The 20,428-nt window shown below is 42.8% G+C and overlaps 1 protein-coding gene across 2 annotated transcripts in view; it reads right to left on the bottom strand.

The window, feature by feature from the left end:
* LOC147692364 (cytochrome P450 2G1-like) overlaps positions 1 to 20,428 on the bottom strand; it is a 905,835-nt gene that overhangs the window by 448,445 nt on the left and 436,962 nt on the right. For both annotated transcript variants that reach the window (XM_086938588.1, XM_086938587.1), the window contains one exon: positions 4,288 to 4,464. In XM_086938588.1, the coding sequence (XP_086794714.1) occupies positions 4,288 to 4,464 (177 nt within the window). The remainder of the gene's footprint in view (positions 1 to 4,287; positions 4,465 to 20,428) is intronic.

Raw genomic sequence — 20,428 nt, 5'->3', positions numbered from 1 at the left:
GTATTTGTGATTTGTATATATTGCATTGTATTGTATATAGGTATGTTTGCCCGCTATATATATTTGTTGTGCCCCATCTCGTCCTGTACATGTTTATATGTCCTCAGAAATTTGCGATTGATTCTTTGCACATTAAGTTGTATAGAACAAGATAATTAATTTTTTCATGTTCTTAATTAAATGGCGAATTAATCCCTCTATGCTACTTTTTTCAACTTTTTCATCTTCTTGATGCTCCTTGTCCAGGTATGAGAGGGTAATATGGGCAGAACCCCTGTTATTTTTTCAGTAATGTAATTTAAAGAGGGCCGTAATAAATTGTACCTCAAGTCCTTTAGGTTGGGACAAATACACATCACATGGACAATATCTTCCTTGTCAGCTTTACACAGGCGGCACTGCTGCGAAAAGGTTTTTCTTACCCAGGGTGGTAAGTGCGGGATTACCGGAATTACGCCGAGGCGTAATTTTAAGAATTTTTCTTTCATTTTTAGATTCACACCAATGTTGAGATATGCTTGTGGCTTCATTCTTCCGTAGTCACTGAGCGTGATCCAACCTTGCGCTCTTTTTGTTAATGCCCCCTTGTCCTCAATAGATGAGATGATACGTGCTGATTTTTTCTCAACTTTTTTGAATGACATGAGGTCTGTTGGGGTGCCCCAGAGGTCAGACAGACCCAGGACTTGAAGTGAGTCAAATAGATAATCTCTAGCTGAGGATTTACGATGTAGGAGCAGCTCTTCCCATACGTTGGAGTTTAGAGAGCCAACCTCTGCGCTGCGAATCTTGTGCCAGCTGGTAACATACGCACTCCGTCTTTCTAGTGTTTGTTTAAGAATACCAAATTCTAACCGGATCTGTGCAGGCGAGACGTATCTTGGCAGGTTAAGATGGGCCTGTATGAGATAGCTATAACTATGTCCAGTAATGCAGCGTCCTTCCCTTGAAGGGATTAACTCCCATATGTGAGAGTCAGCTGTAACTTTGCGCGCAGTAGGTAGTTACCAGGTCCAGCCCTTCTACGTTTATGTGCCAATTGATTTTCTTTTTTTTTGTAATTCACTGCCGTAACTTAGATTTGTTGAAATTTATTTGCAGGGCATTCTGTTCTGAAAAAGAATGGGCTACATTCAGAAGATGCTGGAGGCCTATTGGTGTCCGGCTTATCAGCACCAAGTCGTCCGCATACAGCAGATTGGACAGTGGAATTTTCCCTAGTTTCGGTGCATGACTGATGCATTTATCGAGTTCCCCTGGTAGGTCAGCAAGAAAAAGTTTGAATAAAATTGGTGCTAGCACACACCCCTGTTTTAACCCTATTGTTATATGAATAGGTGTAGAGAGGTTTGTGCTCACTCCTAGTTTAACTTTAATCCAGGTGTTTGAGTGGAGTAATATCAGCACGTCTAGGAGATGTTTAGGTATTCCCCAGTTGTCCAATTTCTGCCAAAGTTTGTTACGATCCACGTGGTCGAACGCAGCAGTATAATTAATAAAGGAGAGGTTTAAGTTTTTTTTTATATATCTCTTTTGCTGCTTCCATCAGCAGGGTCAGTGCCGTGATGTTGGTTGTGGTCCCTTGACCCCTGCAGAACCCTGTTTGGTTGATCGGAATAACTGAGTTTTCGGATGCCCATACCGCTAACTCCTCCAGTAGGGTTCCTGCAAAATACTTAGCCTCCACGTCTATGAGGGCAATAAGCTGATAACTGTTTGGATGTTTCTTGTCGCCATGTTTGAAAATTGGGCTGATAACTGAGCACATGCCAGGACTCAGGAACAGTCTGGGTGTTCTTTATGTTGTTAAATATTGGTGTTAGCACTGTGCTCCGAAATTCCGCATCTCATTTATACAGCATTGGTGGAATGCCCTTTGGCCAGGGGGCTCCTGTCGGTCTACCCCTCGCTATTTGCCTTTTGAAGTTGGCTGGCAGGGCGACCAGTTGTCCAAACTTGGTGTGAAAAGACGAACTTGGTTCGGGCATTAATTTATCCGTTCAGGTGGTAGAATGACCCCATTCGTGCGTATTTCTTGGATCCTGGTTGCTGTGTAGTAATTGTCTGTTTTTTCCCTCTGTGCTTCTTTACTGAGCTTTTTTGTCACCACCTCTTCAAGGCTGACCTCATTGTTAAACTGCTTGAATAGGTATTTTGTCCATACTTCCTCCGTTATGTTTGAGGTTAGGCCGAGATGATCTGGGTTCTTTATTCTTTTAATCATTTGCCAGAACCTTGAGCTATTTTTCCATTTTACTTCGTAAAGAAGTTTCGCCCATAGCTCGTCATTTTTTTGTTTCTATTTTTCCAATTTCTTCTGTTTTAACAGTTTTTTCACTTTCCATAGGATTGTTTGCAAGTCACGATTTATTGGATCCCTTTGCATCTGTCTCAGTGTTCGGTTTATTAACCTGTTTGACAGACTTTTTAACATGTTCACACTGATGTTTTGAGTGAAGTTTTGCCATACTTCTGACAACTTAGTTGTGGAGCTTGCCATTTGAGTGAAAAGAGTTTTTGCTGCAAGGCTTATGGAATCGATGTTGTAGGGATTGCACCGAAGCTGCCTTAGATCTGAAGTCACTTCTATGTCAATACCTGTGTGTGGTTCAGTTTCCGGTAGCGAGTTGACTTTTATTGTGACTTCTTGGGGCAGGTGATATCTGAGGTCGCTCGTCCCTATTTTGAACGCTGTTACCCTGCCAAACATATTTAGAGATGTAAATGTGTAGTCCAGGTGGGAGGAGTGCTTGTTAGAATGAAAAGTTGCGACTGGAGGATCGTCTTCGGCATAGCACCCGTTCAGGGCTCTTAAATTAAGATGTTCTAGTTGTCAAAGTAAATTTGTTGAGCAATTTGTTGGTAGGTTAATTTTTGCGGAGCCCTGTCTTGGCACTCCCCATGCAGCGCTAAATTCTTGGTTAAAGTCATCATCTGGATCCGAACTGACGAGAAACATGTTAAAGTCCCCCGCCAGGACTATTAAGTCGGAGTCCTCTTCTTCCATTATTTTTAGAAAGGCTTTTATCAGTTCATTGACAGCTTGTCGTTTCTGTTTGGGGTGGATGTAAGTATGGATGTAAGTATTATTACATCTTGAGGCTGTTTATGTAACCGGAGTGAGATCTTTGCCACCTGTATTGCGCTGGGAGGGGCTATATGAGAATCTATTATCATAATCTCACCTATTGTTGCTATTGAGGCAAGAATATTTAGGCCCCCAAATCTGCAGCCAAAGGTGGAGTTTTTGTTTGCTGGAAGACAACAAGATGTGAACCCTTGCAGCTCAAATGCCTTTTCCTCCCAGGTTTCTTGGAGCAGTAGCAGATCAAATGAGTTTAAATATTGTAGAAACTCTGGGTCGTTGCTTTTGCTGGCTAGGCCATTGATATTCCAAGTGCATGCGCTAATTTGCCTGGTCTTTTCTAAGGGATTATCAAAGTTCTTTCCCCTTTGTCAATTTGTATAGTTAGCTGTGTTGATGGTTCGTTGGATCGACTTCCAGTTGAGGTGGGTGACTGGCAAAGCATAACCACAGTGCCTTGGTTCTTGTCCAGAGAAGAATGTTTTTGTATCTTGGGGGTGCAATTTTGGAGAGTTGCTCCTAGCTCCTTTTAGTACTGAGTTGGTGTTTTTTGCGCCAGTGACCTGATATGGGGTAAAAAAGGTGTCGGATAGCGAGGTTGCTTATCAAGTCTCAGATTAATCCCCCATTGTTTGAACGTTGCTTCTGCCTAAGGTTTTGATGCGCTGAGGGCTGTAGGGGAGATTAAGTGAGCTATTGTCCAGAGTCACATGATGCTGAGCTGGGCTGCCGCCGGGATCGAATTGTTGGCCCTGCACTCCAGAATCAGCCACTCTGGCCAGTGCACCACACCTCTCCCTCAAGTGCCTGCTTGTGCTTGTATGTGTACGTGGATGTGAATCTGATTATCCATGTGACTGTATGAGCTTGATTGTGAATGTGTCTATGCGCACACACTCATCTAGGTAATTCCTTAATGAATGCCGGCTTATTGTTGAGGATTTTCTATTAGAGCAGCCAAAGTACACCGCATAGGGACCATACATCAAAGCAAAGCATCAAAAACCGATAATCGAAGTAGTATGAATGTGATTATTCTTGCAGTAGTCCACCGCATACCATGAGTAAGGATGTGTTATTTAGCAAGTAGTCACATTAATATGATATTTGCTACTCTTAAACTGAATTGGTAGTTCCAAACAATGTTGAGGACATAAAATGTTACAAATATCAAATAAAAAAGTAATTTTGTGTGCTTTTACCTGCTCCATCTTCTTTAGAAAACAGTCAATGTAGTCTCGAGTGACACTGGGGTCAAAGGATTGCTGGTTACTCTTCACTCTGTTTGCACCAAATTGAATTATCTCTTCAAAATATTTAAAAATTGCTTGCTGGAGGCCAGGTAAAAACTTCATAATGCGTGGAAACATGTCATACATCTGTGGACATGAAATGCAAAATGTTTATATTGTCATTACTTTTAGAATACAATTTCAGTCTTGCACGGGTTATAAAGCAAACTCAAGAATAAATACCAGCTGTAAAAAAAAGCATTCACTAGGAAAAACATTCTGATTTCCAATGCATTCTATCACAAAATGCAGCTTGCATGTGCAAATGCGTTAACTAGAGTATATTTCTCTACCACAGGTAGTAGGAAAATTCATACAAGTGGTAGGTGGTGCGTATAGCAAAGCATGTTTATCCTTTTAAGTTCAGGAATTCCCATAAACGTCTACATTTCTAAGCATCCATGAAATGAAATCAAATCCTTTCCCATCCTGGAAAGTGTAGTAATGTACTCTATAAAAAATTATGCACAGTAGAAATAGAGGGCCCTTTTTACAAGAAACTAACACAGAGCGGTGCCCCAAGTCATTTTGATGTGCTTCGCAGCGTTAGTTCGAAGGCACAGGGATGTGACATATTTACAATGATATGACTCCTCTCTGTGCTTTTCCTTATGCTGGTGCACAAACTGCTGCCATTCGCCAGCGCAGGCACCCTTGCCCCATGATGCAAGGATGCCTGCGTCATGGGGAGATTATTTTGTGCAGGAAGGGGTACCTTCCTACACAAAAACAATCAATTAAGGTTTACGATTGTTTGTAAATCTGGAAATGCACCATTGGAGGTAGGTGTTGCATGGAAAAATCCACAGCAATACCCATGTCACACCCCTAACACACAAAGTGTTGCGTGAAACGGGGCAATATTTACCAGCACACGTGGAGCCATGCAGGGTGGCTTTACATTTGCTTGTAAGTATCATGCAACAGGTTGTGCTGCTGGTGCATCAAACAACGTGATGCACCAGTGGTGCAAGGAGCTTGTAAATAATCCACAGAATTCCAGGGAATGTGTCACATAAAATTCTCAGAAGTACACCTGGAATCTAACTGAAATCCAAAAGTAGCATATTTACACCATCACATAGGCATTCTTTTACAGTTGTAGATTTAGTACTTTTGGTGCATAGCCTCTTTGCCTTGATGAAAACACAGATATACTTTAGATTACCTCTGTCTTGTGTAGAAAAATTCAACTATTGCATCAAGTAGGGATAAATAAAATGTATAGCAACTATTGCAAAAGATGATATTGTCTATGTGCATATGAATTAGGTTTTCATGTTTAGGTTTGTTCTGTATTCACAACTAGGGCTGTGCAAAATTTAAATTAGTCCTGCTTCACTGGTAATGGAGCTCATTGAGTTAGAACACCCATACTTGTCTATTGGCTGGATCAGTTACTCAAGGAAATATCATTTGTGAAATCTTTGCCAACAGGTGCTTTTTAAACCAACAAGTTAGCTGATGGATGTTAGGAAACCTGGCTAACCCTTGCGTATGGGATTCCACCCTGTTCCGTGCATGCTGGGTGCCTCTGCACGATGTCTGGAACCCCTGCCTGTAAGGACTAGGCCATCCAGGCGAAAGCAATGACTTCAATCACCTCTTACTTGTGAATACTGGAACTGTTCAGTCCAGAGGAGCCCTAGTCTCCCACCTGGTCTGACACCACTATGCTTTTGGTAGGGAAGGCTGCTCTGAGTGCTGGAAAGAGCCCTGATGAGTGGGCACCTGGTCTCCCTGGAGAAAGCCATGGCTTCTCCCACTTCTCACAGTTTGATTTTCAGAGCAGGTGGACCAGAGGATTCTCAGACTCCTCCCTGGTCAGACGTCACCCTACCATGGAAGGAAAGGTCCCTGTAGTCAGTGTATTTGGGAAAAGATCCCTTCAGGTATGAACTCTGGCTTCATCCCACCTCTTGCCAGTGATCCTTGGAGCTGTTCAACCTGGAGAAGCCCCTGATATGCCACTCTGGCCTGGATATAGAAGCTTGCACGCTGTTGGAAAGTGGATCATTAGTAGTGATAAGTAGCAACTTAGCACCAGTAATAAGGCTGCAAACACAATAAAAGGGTCAGACAAGGTCTCAATAAATATTTCCCTTGCTCAATCCTTGGTAGCTGGCAATTAGCAAGTAGGCATAACTTAGGAGACAGGTGTGTAAAGACTTTAAAAACACCAATACTTTAGATAAGTAAGACACAAGACACAATATAAATCCAACTCCAATTTATAAAAATAGATTCTATTTTCATGAACAAATAGACAGCAAAATTATACAAACCTCCAGTGTGGGGAACTGGAGATATGAGTTCTTAAAGAAGTAACTTTTTTCTCGTGTTTAAAAATATATAGCCCTAGTGTGGGACATCTGGTTGCACTTGACTGGGACAAAATCAAAGTTTGAGGCCAACCACGATGAAGCCCTGGTCGAATTCAGCAAGAAGGAGACCTCGGTCAAAATGTTACCTTTACATTGAGTCATTTTTTGGGAGCTTTTTCCCTTGATGTCGAACAAGGCACTTCATCAAGCCGGATTCAGTGCAGGCTCACCGGCTTGAGTTGCTGAAAGGCCCTGGTTCATTCCAGGAAGTTTTGAGTCCCGAACTTTCTGTGGGACGAACCTGAAATCCTGGCTCGATCGCGGCTGATGGTAGCCGGCTTGATCCTTGATATCGAGTCGGTCCCCTTATGGAGCTTTTTCCAAAAGTTGCTCCAAACGTCTCCAAACTTCTGGAACCTCTTCCTGAAGTTCCTCTTGAGGGTTCAAAGTGTCCAAAAGTGTTTGAAACACAATTCCAAGGGTCTGGAATCTCCTAGATGGTCCTTGGAAGCTCTGGACTCCAATTCGGACAATGCACCTGGCCAAATCCTTAAAAATCCACTGGACGCATTCCAGGATGTGACTCTTGGTGGAGATGATGCTGATGGCAACCAGATGACTAGTCTTGAAGGACGGCCATTTGGTTACACCGTGTCTCATGGAACGGGTTCACTCATCATTGGAGTGGCCAGCCTGCCATTGAATGACTCCGCAGGCTGAATTGTCAGAGCTGGGACTCATATATAGAGCTGTGGGAGGCCTCGTGGAGTTCAAGCCCAGGGCGCGGACACAGCTTTTCATCCTGGCCAAGCAGGAGTACCCTCCTGGTGTCTGCTGTTCCATGTCCCGGGCACTTTGAGACACAGTGGGCTGGAGAATGAAGCCAAGGGAGAGGGGCTTCAAACCCTCTAGGTCAGTTAGAGTTCTGATGGGAGACTAATCAGATCTGAACCTGGCCAGTCAGCGGAGCCCAGAGGTGGAAGCTTCTGCTCTTGGGCCAGCTGGAGCACTCTTACCCGGAGACTGGTCAGAGCTTCTTAACCCAGCTAAGCAGGAGAGATCTCCTAGGGACTGTGGGACCCCCATCCTGGTCTCTAAGTGACACCACGCGTCATAGAATGAAGTCCAGGGATGAGGACTTCCAACGTAAGCCAGCCAGAGCTCCTGATCCTGGTAAAAAAACTGAATGTGTGGATCACTGGCAAGGGTTAGCCCAATCCCTTGCTGCTAGCACGTCAGAGCTCCACCCCCTCACTAGGTCACATGCACACCGAGCCGCAAGCTGGGAACTGCTTCCAGGTCAGAAAGACCAGAATTAGTGCTAGAGGCGTGATGTGGTCGGGTTCATGAGATTCGGAGGAGCATTGCCAGCCCTCGATTCTGACAGGAGTGAATCCACGCTACATGGGCAGATGGTGACGGGGAGCATAGGGATCAAAGGAAGCTGTCAGGTGTCTTGTGGAGCTAAGGAGGTCCTCTGTGGTGAAGGAATCACCCCCAGTTAACCAACCCTGCCCTGAAGAGGGTCCCTGAACAAGTATATACCTGCTAGTTATCCCAATATTTTTCTCAATCTGGTAGCGGTCATCCGTCCCGTTCACGCAAAAAATAAAAATCAATAGGCTTGGAAAGGCTAAACAGATAATTACCCCTGAAAAAATTATGGTCAATTAAAGGTTAGCTTCAAACAACCCCTAGTAAGTTTAATGGACAAAGGCATGCAGCACATTATTTTGAGGGGAGCAGGAGCTGTAGCTGGTGTTGGAGCCCCAGCTTTGAGTCTGTTATCAGTGCATCAGAGGGAAAAGAGGAAAGCTGCCTAAATACATATTCTTGCGGTAAGGAAGGAGAAGAATTCTGCAAGAAAAGGGGGTGTAATTGACACATTAATAGAGCAGCTCTCTCCAGCCCTGTTGACTAGTATGTCCTCTCCTCCTGCTACGTTGTTTTCCTGGTCCCCCTTGGATTTAGCTGCTACTGGGGAGACTCAGTGATTTAATGTGTCTCGCCTCTTGAGTCTGGAAGTACTCAAAATATTCTGGGAATAGAGTACTCTGGGATTACTATCAGTCCAAAACATAACAGCAGTAGTGGAAAAACAGAAATAGCAGCAGCTGTCAATGGCCCAGGGGTGAGAGTGGCTGATGAGAACAATTAGGACTTTATTTGCAAGAAATCACAAATCATCATTGGAGGACTTAAATGATCGGTCAGAGGGGCAGGGTTCAGGTATAGAACCAGTACGGAACCCCACTGCTAGCACAGAAACAGCTCCTATGATGAGGGTAACAGCATGGAGTGTTGTGTCAAATATGGAGGTGGGAGTCATTAAAGTTCCATTTGCACTCCCCCAAGTTACAGGTACACCAGGACCCACAAGATTAGTTCAGGAAGATGCACCTCAAAAGCCTCAGGAGATATAGAATGCTACTGATATGGCTCCAAATCAACATTAAGTCAAACAAGCTGACCCATCTAGTTGTTGCCACCCCTTACTGCATCAGTTCCAGTAGCTCTTTGAAACTATCCTAGCTGAGAGTAGAGAATGCAAAAGTTCACAGGCCCAGGAAATTGCCACAGTTAACTTAAGGTTAGATAAAATCGAGGCTATGGCACAACAAATCCCGGAGAGAATTAAAGAGTAAAACACACAAGGTGATGGACGGAATGTTGCACATTGGCAAAACATTCACCCCAGTCACAGATCTGGGTTTAATCCATGGTTATTTAGCTCACCACGCCACCCCAGTTCAAACATGGCCATATGCAATCAGTCTGACCCTGTGCCTCATGGGAACAGTCCAGCCCGAACTGCTAAGCCATGTTCTCGCTGGACCTGAATCAAGCATCCTATGTCCAGTTTCTGGCTATCAGCCGTCATCAGCCAGGATAGCTTGACTCTAGTGGCATCACATTACAATCAGGTAATATGCAAAGGAGTAATAACGCACCAAGCATAAAGTTCGTCAGGCAGAAATAAGGTCAGGTGTCATACGACTGTCGATAGTTCGTTAGCAGCAATAATGGAGAGTGTAATACAACAGATTTACGTGCTCCGTTAACAGTGCCCTCGTTATGGATCACATGATGACACAAAAAGGACTGCTTCCCACTCTGGTCCCAGTACTGCCCCGACTAGGGTCAGAATGTGCCGGGATCTGAGCCGAAGCAAAGGCTCGCACAGCTGACTGAAGCGGGAGGCAGAGAGAGTGTCCCTCTGGGTCTGCACCCCACCCCAGGTATTGATCCACGTTACCTGGGCGGGATCCCACTCTCCTCCCCGACGTCAGCAACTTGGGCCTTTATCCAGAAGTCCGTCACGGGCTGCGGCAGACTCGGGCCGGTGGCTCAATTCTTCCATTGCTGCCGCTGATGATTGACTCTGAGGGCCCTAATGACTTGGCACTCACTCCGGCGGTCTCAGTCCACACCGAGACCCGCCCTCAGCACTGTGAAGACTTTACTTCAATTCAGTGCACACCCTAACCAGGCACTCCTCACCAGCACCTCCGGTTGCACTTCGACACGCACACCGCACGTCCAAGACTCGCCTCTTCTCTGGTGCTCACGACGATACAGCGCTCTCCCCCAATGCTCCGCCAGCACCTCAACACACACCCTGTGCATTCGAGCCTCTCCTCCCGGTGCACACTATTTCCAGTCGCTTTTCACCAACGCCCTGGCTGCACCATGACACGCACTCTTGCGCGTCTGTGTCTCATCTCTTCTCCCGATGCAAGCAATGTCCAGGCGCTCTTCCCTAATGCCCTGGCTGCACCACGACCCGCACTCTTGCATGTCAGAGACTCACTTCTTCTTTTGGTGCCGACGAGGCCCCAGCGCTCTTCACCAACACCCGGGCTACACCACGACACGCAACCAGCATGTCTGAGACTCATTCCTCCGTTGGTGCACAAGATGTCCAGGCGCTCTCACCAATGCCCTAGTTGCACCATGACATGCACACTGTGTGTCCGAGTCTCACTTCTTCCTTTGGTTGACACACGAGGCCTAGGGGCTCTTCACCAACACCCGGGCTGCACCATGACACGCTCCCAGCATGTCCGAGTTTCACTTGAAACTCCAGGTGCCCAAGATTACTGGGCACCACTTGCGAAGGTCTGAAGGTAGACAGAGCACACGCACCTGCTGCGTATCTGAGATTCTTCTCTAGAAACTTTTATGTTCCTGTGTTTCCAAAACAGGAAGCCAGTTCACCTCGGCCCCTTGGGGTTTCCAAGACACAGAACAAAGCACAGTCTTCTTCAAGCAGGGGGACCCAGCGCCTCTAAGCACAGTCCCAACAGCCGCTTCCTTAGTTCGAACAGCAAACTGCAGACCAGCCCAAGATCACAAAGCAAGGATTGGTCTATCCACAGCAGTCTTTTCAGTTGCTCCTTCTTCAGCAGACATTCCGCTTGACCACAGAATGAGTCCAAGCCTTTTCAGTCTCAATCCATATCTGTTTTCAGCTCTCATAGTTAAATCCCTAACTGTCTTTGAAGTTTGTATGTGCTCATGGGACCCTGACCCCTCCCTAAATCAGTCCTGAGTGTCTCCCTCCCAGTGTTACCTCTCTCCCTTTGATACTGGGGGTCTGGATCCTTATTCACTCAGCAGTAGATGGGTCAATTTGTTTATAGCACCAGCCCAGGCCTTTTCACCTCATGGGCTTCTCCTCCCCCTACTCTCCAGATGCAGGGCAGCCTGGTGCCATCTCAACCCATCCCTGGGTCAAGACCTCTCCCAGCTCCTCTCACCTTTCAGTTCCAGACAGACAATCCACATTTCAAAGACGCACAGAAATTCTCAGGGCACAGAACTCAGCCACTTTCTAAAAGAGTGGTTTATAAACACACAGTGACAAAACCACTTTTACAGAAAGATGTTTTATGACAATGTGAGTCCACACATACCAAACTTCACCTCTCCATTATAAACTGACAGGAAACAAGGCTAATAAACACAACACCCAGCCTCCCCCATTCAGCCCTATGGGCAGAATGGCCTTTCAGCAGTGAAACACTAAATGCAGAGTTTTTCACTGTCAGAACATAACACACCTCAGTTTATGTACTGCCTTTTACCTACAGTGCACCCTGCCCAGGGGTTACCTGGTACCTATCACAGGGGTGCTCCATGTGTATGTAAAAGGGAAAGTCAGGCCTGACAATTGGTTGCACTTGTCAGGACTACATGCTAACGTAGCATTCTGGTTGCAGGCCCTACACTGAAGGCCTGAGTTCACTCCTCTGCACGCCCCTCACATTACTAGCCCTGGCACACACAGTTCCCATCACTAGGGACTTTTACTAGTAAGGCAACATACCAATCATGGGAAACCAATCACCATTACGTGCTACATAGGGAACTTCTGTACTTTGACACTGATCAGCAGTGGCAAAGTACCCAAAGCATCTAAATTGGCATCTCTAGGTCAGGAAAACGGTCTAGGAGGAAAGTAAAAAAATTAGGGAACTTTAACCAAAAAGGACAAGTCGTACACCATCTTTTTTGTAAAAGCACTTTTTTCATACTGTCAGCACTTTGACTGTTGGGTTTTATGCACTTTATAGCCGTTTGCACTTTTCAGAGAGCAGCATTTTGGTCACTGATCAAAGATTGCACTGAAGCTCCAGTTTACAGACTGAAAGTAGGCCTCTTTTTTTGGCTATGAGCTTTTGGACTAGTTAGTTATAAGCCAATGCACTGATGGGTTCTATCTAGATGGTGAGGGAAGAACTTTAAGTTACCTTGTTATACAAGCTCTTTCTGTTCCAAACCGTGTAGCACTTTATGACAGTCTTGATGATGTTGAAAAGCGATAATTAAACTTTTCAGGGTGAGTGGGTGTAAAAGCACATGGGCAGATGCCAAAATGTTTTGGGAGGGTTGGGGAGGGGAGTTAAGGGCCATTCCCCGCTTTGGATGGGGTAAGGGAGGGGGGCAAGTAGGAGAGGGATGGGTAGCAGGGGTATGCATATAAAAAAGAGCAAGGTGAAAGCAGGTTGGGACGGGATAAGCTATAAAAGTAAGAACAGAATTGAGGGAGAATTGCTAAGTGTGGCAATGATGGAAAGAAGGGTTAAGGGTCAAGTTCAAGTATCCAACGGTTCGATGGTTATAACAAAGCCAAACAATGAGTGGTGGTATGTTTAAACTGAGGAAATGGCAGAAATGATAAAGATAATCTCATGTAATGTAAATGGTCTTTTAAATGCATGTAAGAGTGGGTATTCTGTTTGCAAATATGTTGGACTGGAAGGTGATACAGGATGAAGAAGCAAGATGGATCTGGATTGAGGTTAAAGTTGCTGGGGTCCTCCTTAGTTTTTTTTATTATTGTGGCTCAGTCTACGATGATACTAAAGCCTAAATGCAGATTTATGATCTGCTAAAAAATTATTAAGTTTCCATAGTTATGGGAGGGGACTTGAATTTTATACAAGATCTCAAATTAGACACCTAAAATAAGACTAAGCAACAATTTAATCCAAAGACCTCAAATTTCATTAGGATTATGAAGAAGGACTTTGGCTTATAGATCCATGGGGATCAGAACACCCGGTCCTCTCCCAGTTTACATGTTACTCCGCAAGGTTTGAAACAGCTTCATGCATGGATTTCTACTTGGTGGATAAGTTCTTACAAACAGGTGGTTCAGATATTATTGTCAATTAGTTCTCGGACCACTCTGTAGTTTCCCAAATCGTTATAGCATCAACTCCTCGAAGGAAAAATTCCAGATGGCAGTTTAATAAATGTCTGCTTATGGACCAAATATGGGTTAAACAAATGTGTAAATTTATACAGCTGTTTTTTAAGGACAATGTTAATACAGCCCCAGGTTTTATGGTGTGGGAAGGTTTTAAGACATCTTTCCGGGGTCAGGTTATCTCTTATAAAGCTAGGCTGCCTAGCAAAGGGCACAGTATAAATAAATTTTGCAGAACACAGTAGAATGGGCCAGGAGTGAATTCAACTTGTCAATCTTAGGAGACTATGCTGAAAAGGTACTAAAGTAAGAATTGGCGAGAGCAAAAGACCAATTAAGCACTATTTTAATTTTAGAAGATAAAACAGGAAGTAAGGCATATCAACAAGAAAATGTATAAAGAAAGCCAGCATATTGGTAAATTGTTAGCATGGGCTACGAAAATGCAGCAGAATAGTCAAATAATGACACAAATGAGAGACCCTAATACTTCAATTGTGGTCAAAGATTAAGAAACAAATCTATGCTGAAGTATAGGTAATAGATCCACACGATTTAGAAGACTACTTCAGCACATGCCAGCTACCACAACTTACTGGAGATATCATATCTTAAATAAGCCCATAGAGCTGGCAGAATTGGCTGAAACACTAAAAGGTATGGCTAGTGCTAAGGATAGTGGGACAAATGGTATTCCTGTGGAAACATATAATGTATTTTTAGCCAATTTCTCCCCATTTTTAACATTTCTGTTTAACCAAATTAGTGATGTGATCCCTATCTCTAAAGGATTTAAAGAGTTAGTTGTGATTAGTATCCTCAAAAAAATAAAGATCCAAGTGACCCTAATTCATATCGCCCAATAAACTTACTAAACGTAGATTATGAGCTGTTTATGAAAATCTAGGCAAACAGAATAGCCCCAAGTGCTCAACAAGTGAATTATGGTGATCAAACTGGATTCCTGTCAGGCAGATCAACGGCCGCCAATATGCTAGTTCTGGTGAAGGCTATTGATTATTGTTTAGGTCAAAAAGGATGAGGCTGCAATTTTAATAATGGACGAAGAAAAGGCATTCAGCCTTGTCGACTGCCAGGTCCTATTTTATATTTTAGGGAAGTTTGGTTTCCCCTCCCAGCTGATAACAACGTTGAAGGAAGCATACAAGGGGCCAAAGCTAAGATATTTATTAATTCGGAACAGGTGGGAGAGGTCGAGATTAAGAGGGGCACCCGTCAAGGATGCCCACTATAACAACTCCTGTTATCTCTCTTTATTGAGCCACTGGTGGTTAAAATCCAGTTCAATACTTACATTTTACTTCCTATAATGGGTATGCAAAAACGTAACTTTTTTTGCGGACAACATAATCTTATATCTTAAGTCCAGAAGTGCAAACATACAGAAAGCGCTGAAGGAAATCCAGGCTTTTACAGGCCTAGGTGGGTACAAAGTAAACCAGTCTAAAACAGAGTTGCTTCTGTTAAATGCTACAGATGTCCAGCTGCCAGTAGGGCTGCAGTCTTCATCACAATGGCCCTTAAGGGGTTTATATGTAACAAGTGATTATATGCAACTCATCAACCTAAACTCCGGAAATAACTTCAAAGAGGTAAAAAGGTTATTACAAAGCTGGTCACTACTACCTTTGTCATTGGTGGGTCGAGTCTCATTAGGGAAAATATCAATATTCTCCCAGTTTGTATATTTTTTTTCTGAAACTCCCTTTGAGAGTGCCGAATTCATACTTTAGGGATTTAGATACAATTATTTGTGAGTTTATATGGGAAAAAAAACAAGCTTTGGTGAAACTTTCCACCCCTCAACTAGACACAAAGTATGGGGGCTAGAATTACCACATTTTCCAACGTATTACCAGCCCCTTTGGCTAATCAGTCACCTTCAAAGTACAAACATTTTCTTTTAAATCATATCCTAACAGAAAGTGCAACTAAGTTGCCTGTTTTTCTTGAGTTAACAAAACTCCCCACGAAAACGAGGTATAAAGTTTCACGACAATGGTATACCGCAGCCATTTACTTTTTAAAGCATGTATACCAGTATACCATGCACCTACCTCACTCCAAGACTCCAAGACTATAGGATTTGAATTCTACAGCTTTCTCAAGTGGTCCTCCAGTCCTGGAGTAATCTAGGCTATCAGAAGCTAGGTGATTTTTATAATCTTACTAATTTGACATCATGGGAATCGATATTACAGAACTTTGGTACCCAAACACTGTGGTTAATTTGTTTTCAAATAGCCAGTTTCCTTAAAAATAATTAGATGATGAATAACGACACAGCAAGCGCCATAATAAGGTGTATCAACAATAAGGAATTGTATGGAATGGGAAACAGGTATTGTTTGTTAAGTCAAAGTATGAATAGAAAATGTGTGGAGATGTTGCTTCCTAAGATTTTTCAGGATATGGGCTGCAGATTCAATATTAAAGAATGGCAGCTAGTGTGCGAGGTAGGACAAAAAGCCTTAACATCAGCCAACTTTAAAAGAATGCCTTTTCTATCCAGATGGTTGGCATATTACACACTACATAATCTTCATAAAATGTTTCCATCAAGCCCAGATCAATGTTTTTGATGTAAGGCAAATGGGACAGGTGGTTGGGTATATATATTCTTTACATGCCCGAGTATACAGCAATTTTTGGAGGAGGTTTGTATGATTAATAGTCGTTACAAGTCATTAGCTATCCTTCCATCAAAATCTTTGGTGTTATTTGGCTTCTTACATACGGGCCCCCAGCTAACAAAACATCAGCACTGTTTTATCTGTTTTACAATAGTGGCAGCCAGCTCTTTAGTACTGAGGAATTGGAAGTCATCAGACGTAGCGACAACAGGTCAGTGGCTCAACAAGTTGGCTCAGATCTACGAGTTTGAGGAGGAATATACAAAGAGGATAGGGGCACTTTGCAGATTTAAGACTACGTGGGCAGAACATTCTTAAAACTCTCTTTCAATGTAAAATATAGATTAATATGTATGCTAGATACATTGAGCTAGATACATTGATATGTGCTGTAGGGAATGGCAAACTTCAGCTCTGAGTGCTAGAGACCAATTCTTCTTGTTAGATCTTAGTGTTGTGCATATGTATATTTTCAGTTTTTTGTTTTGGATGTTATGCAATTAGAAAGAATTATGGAGATTGCTGCTGAATGGAATAGCTGTTTTATGCTATTTGTAATTGGATGAAGTGAATGACTATGTCTCTTTTAGCTGCCCTATACTTGAGTATCTATTAATGTATTGTTTTGCCTGTAGTTCTCTCTTGTTCCAAAAAATATAGAATAAAAAAAGCTAGCCAGAGCTCTGCCTGAGGCTTCATGGGAGCTTCCTAGTCCACCTAATTAGGGTAGACCTTTCTGGGCCTGCGGGCTCCATCTCAGCCACTTTAGGACATGACAGGCTGGAGAACGGAGCCCAGGGATGGGAAATTCCATCTCCAGATCATCTGGAGCTCTGATGTGTACTGCAGTTAGAGATTCCTAACCTGCTCAAGAAGGAAAGATCTTCCCAGGACTGGGGTCGCTCACCCAGTTTTGCTTTGAGACACAGGGCTCCATAAAATGGGCCACCAATGGGGCAGAAGGAGCTCTGACCTGTGTCCCAGTCAGAGTGTCTTAATAAACCAAGCTTTTGAGACTTTAAAGGACTATGGGATACCCATTCCAGGCCATTTGTAACATGACGCTTCAGAGAATGGAGCTCAGGGGTGGAAGTTTCCATTCCCAGGCCAGCCAGAGCTCCGAACATAGGCTCAGTCGGAGATTCTTAACTCACCCGAGCAGGGGAGAGACCTCCCAAGCCCGAGGGACCCCATCCCAGGCAAATTGAAGCACAACAGCCTAGGAAGGGTATCCTAGGGGTAAGGGCCTCCATCCAGAGCTTCTTAACCTGGTCAAAGAGGCGGAGTATTCTTGGCCCTGCAAGATACCGTTCAGTCAGTTTGAGACACAGTGGACAGGAACATGGAGTCAACGATCTTGGCTTCCCCCCAGGGGCACACAGACCCTACCTTGACACTTTAAAAAAAAGAATTTTATGAAGATTGGTCAAACAACGCCAAAGTAATAGGCAGGTCAAAATATGCTTTTTCTATGGGAACTAGGTCCAAACTATAAATATCCAGTAGGGTATGTATATAGTGCTGGAAGGGATTCAAGATGGATTCTTTCCCTCTATGATCGTGCTGGTGAATGAGGTTTGTTCCGAGCCTTCTGTAGAATAACAGCACCTCGCAAGAGAATCAAAACTCTCCTGACTGTTTTCTTTCATAAAGATTCCACATTTGAACAGTGCTATTGCCAAACAAGAACTTTGAATTATGGTGATATTAGCGAGGACTCCCAAATCTTTTACTCAAGGGAATTCACAATGCACTGTGGGACTTGTATTTTTTCAGTTTCAGTCATGTGATTAAGTGTGTTTAAAAGCATGCACTAACAAGTAAACTGCTTGCCTTCCACCTGTGATCAAGGCTAATGATACCGAAAAGTTAGGAACAGGAAGCATGCTGTGCTGCTGGTTTTCGAATTAAAGCCACCATTCCAGTAACGGGCCTCTGTTGTTTGTGTGCATCTGGAGGTGCTTTGATGGGCTGTTCCGAGCCCATTGCTAGAGGCCGCCCTGAAGGGTCGGGGGCTCCGGAATCATAAAATTGTTGTTTGGATATATATATATATTAGCTACTGGCGGTCGCCGGTAGGTAGTTATAGTTAGGACCTAGCTACCATAGGAAATCCACAACATTCTATTGGGAATAACTTTGGCGCCGGTTGAGGAATTTGCGTGTAATTTTCCAAAATGTAAAGATGTATCAAAAAAAGACTGCTTTTTACAAGAAAAAAAAGCATAGAGAAGATTGTGGATGAAGCATTTAAAGTGAAAAATACATTCTTTTCTTTAGTAATCAATAGAATTTGTACACTAGATAAGGTAATCAATGTGTTCAAATCAAAATGTAAGTGTAAAAGAGTAATAAATCAGACTCATTTTTGTGATGTTTTTTCTGGGGAATGGAAGCATAGTTCAAGTTGTGAGTCATTTTTTAATGAAGAAAGTTACTTTCAGGATAATGATTTGGTGCATGCAGTTGACACCAGTGGTCGAGCATATGAGGTGAAGGACGGTTGTCCGATTGAAAAAGAAAAAATTGTGCCTACAAATACAGAAGAGGTGTTAGCTGATGAAGTTTTAGGGAGATGTCCTAAGGCTCCAGTGTATACTTGGAATTGTAGTAGTATTTGTAGTGTGCGACAGGATTCAATTGATTTGTTTCTTACTTTCTTACGGACATATACTAAGAAAAGTCTAAAACAAAAAATGAAAATTTTGGGAGAGTTAGATCCTTGTAGAGTGAGAGAAAAAACAGGTTTGGATGGGCATTCATTGGCTTGTATTTCAAGAAAAGTATGTCAGAGTGTTTTTCACCATTTTAGGATGTTAGCAGTGCATCATAATAAAGTGAGGAAATTAGTGAGAAGGTTGTATTGTGCAAAAAGTCCAGCACTTAAGCTAAAACAGTTAAACAGTGCTCTTTTGCATGGAACTGAATTAGATGTGAAAAAAAATTGTGAAGATATTGAGTTTTGTTACTTTGGTGAAAAAGAGGACAGTGCAGAAACTGATACAGTAATAGAAGGTAATGTGGAAGAGAATGTAGAGATTTCAAGTACAGAAAGATTTGACCATGAAATTACAAAGTTTAAGGTATATTCAAGTGAAAGGCCTAATTTTAGTTGTGTGTGTTGTCGACGAACTCATTATAAGAATCAGACTAGATTAGTTGATTTATATGTAAAAACTGAAATGGAAAATAATAATGAGTGGAAAGATTTTGCAACTTATTTGTTGGTAGAAAATTGTTTTGATTTGGGTTCTAATCAACGTATTTGTAAATATTGTTATAATAAATTAAATGAAAACAGAATGCCTGCTAGAGCTGTTCATAATAATCTGGAGTTGGTAGACATTCCTTCTGAATTGATGGATTTAAATACCTATGAGTCTATTCTGATTCAATGTGTGCATCCTTTTCAGGCTATTGTTCGCATGGAGCCTAACCAGGGAAATTGCCTCCTCCTGATTTACAGAGAGGATTAAAGGGAAGAGTTGTATATTTGCCTCTAGATTTAAAGAAAAATATTGAAACAATTGGTGTTGAAAATGTGGAAGAGGAACCTCTAGTGATTCTAGTTAAAGGCGTACCTACGAAGAGTAAGAAAATCTGGCAAGAATTAGTGGATGTTAGGAAAGTCAAAAAGGCAACGTTGTATTTGGTAAAAAACAATGAATACTATAAAAATGTATATGTAGGAGAAGAGGAAACAACTATAGAAGAAGACAGTGATTTGTCAGCTGGACAAATTGAAAAAGTGGATGTGTCCAGAAGTGAACACATTTATGAACATTATAGTGTTCATCCACTGCATTCAAAAGAAGTAGTGGGGAATGCTATTGAGTTATTCCAAATGAAAGAAGCAAAAGGAAGTCCCATTAGTGTATGGGAAGAAAGCTTGGAAGCTTGTTGTTTTCCTCAGTTATTTCCAACAGGTCGAGCTGGACGATATGATGACCGACATGTGCAGATACCAGCATCTGAATACCGGACATCAAGATTGTATGCAGAAGACCCAAGGTTTCGTCAATGTATTCCATATTTGTTTCATCTTCTGTTTGAGAGTGACTTGTCTGGACTTTCTTATGCAGTGAACCATATACTGAAAAGTGGAGTACACCTGCAGAATGTTTCGGCAAGGGACTTTATGAATAAAGTAAAACTGCAAGACAGTGTTTTGGAATCTCAGCTAATTAATCTCATGGCATGTCAGCATGGTACTTACGAGTATTGGTACTGTCGTCATGGGGAATTGAAATGATTGCTAAGAAACGTAGGAACTCCTACATGGTTCCTCACTCTTAGCTGTGCTGAGTATGCTTGGGAAGACTTACTTCAATTCCTACGAGAGGCAAATAAAAACATTG

This window comes from Lissotriton vulgaris, chromosome 9 (genome assembly GCF_964263255.1).
Source record: "Lissotriton vulgaris chromosome 9, aLisVul1.2, whole genome shotgun sequence".
Taxonomy (NCBI): Eukaryota; Metazoa; Chordata; class Amphibia; order Caudata; family Salamandridae; genus Lissotriton; species Lissotriton vulgaris.
This window is presented reverse-complemented; position numbering and strand designations above follow the sequence as displayed.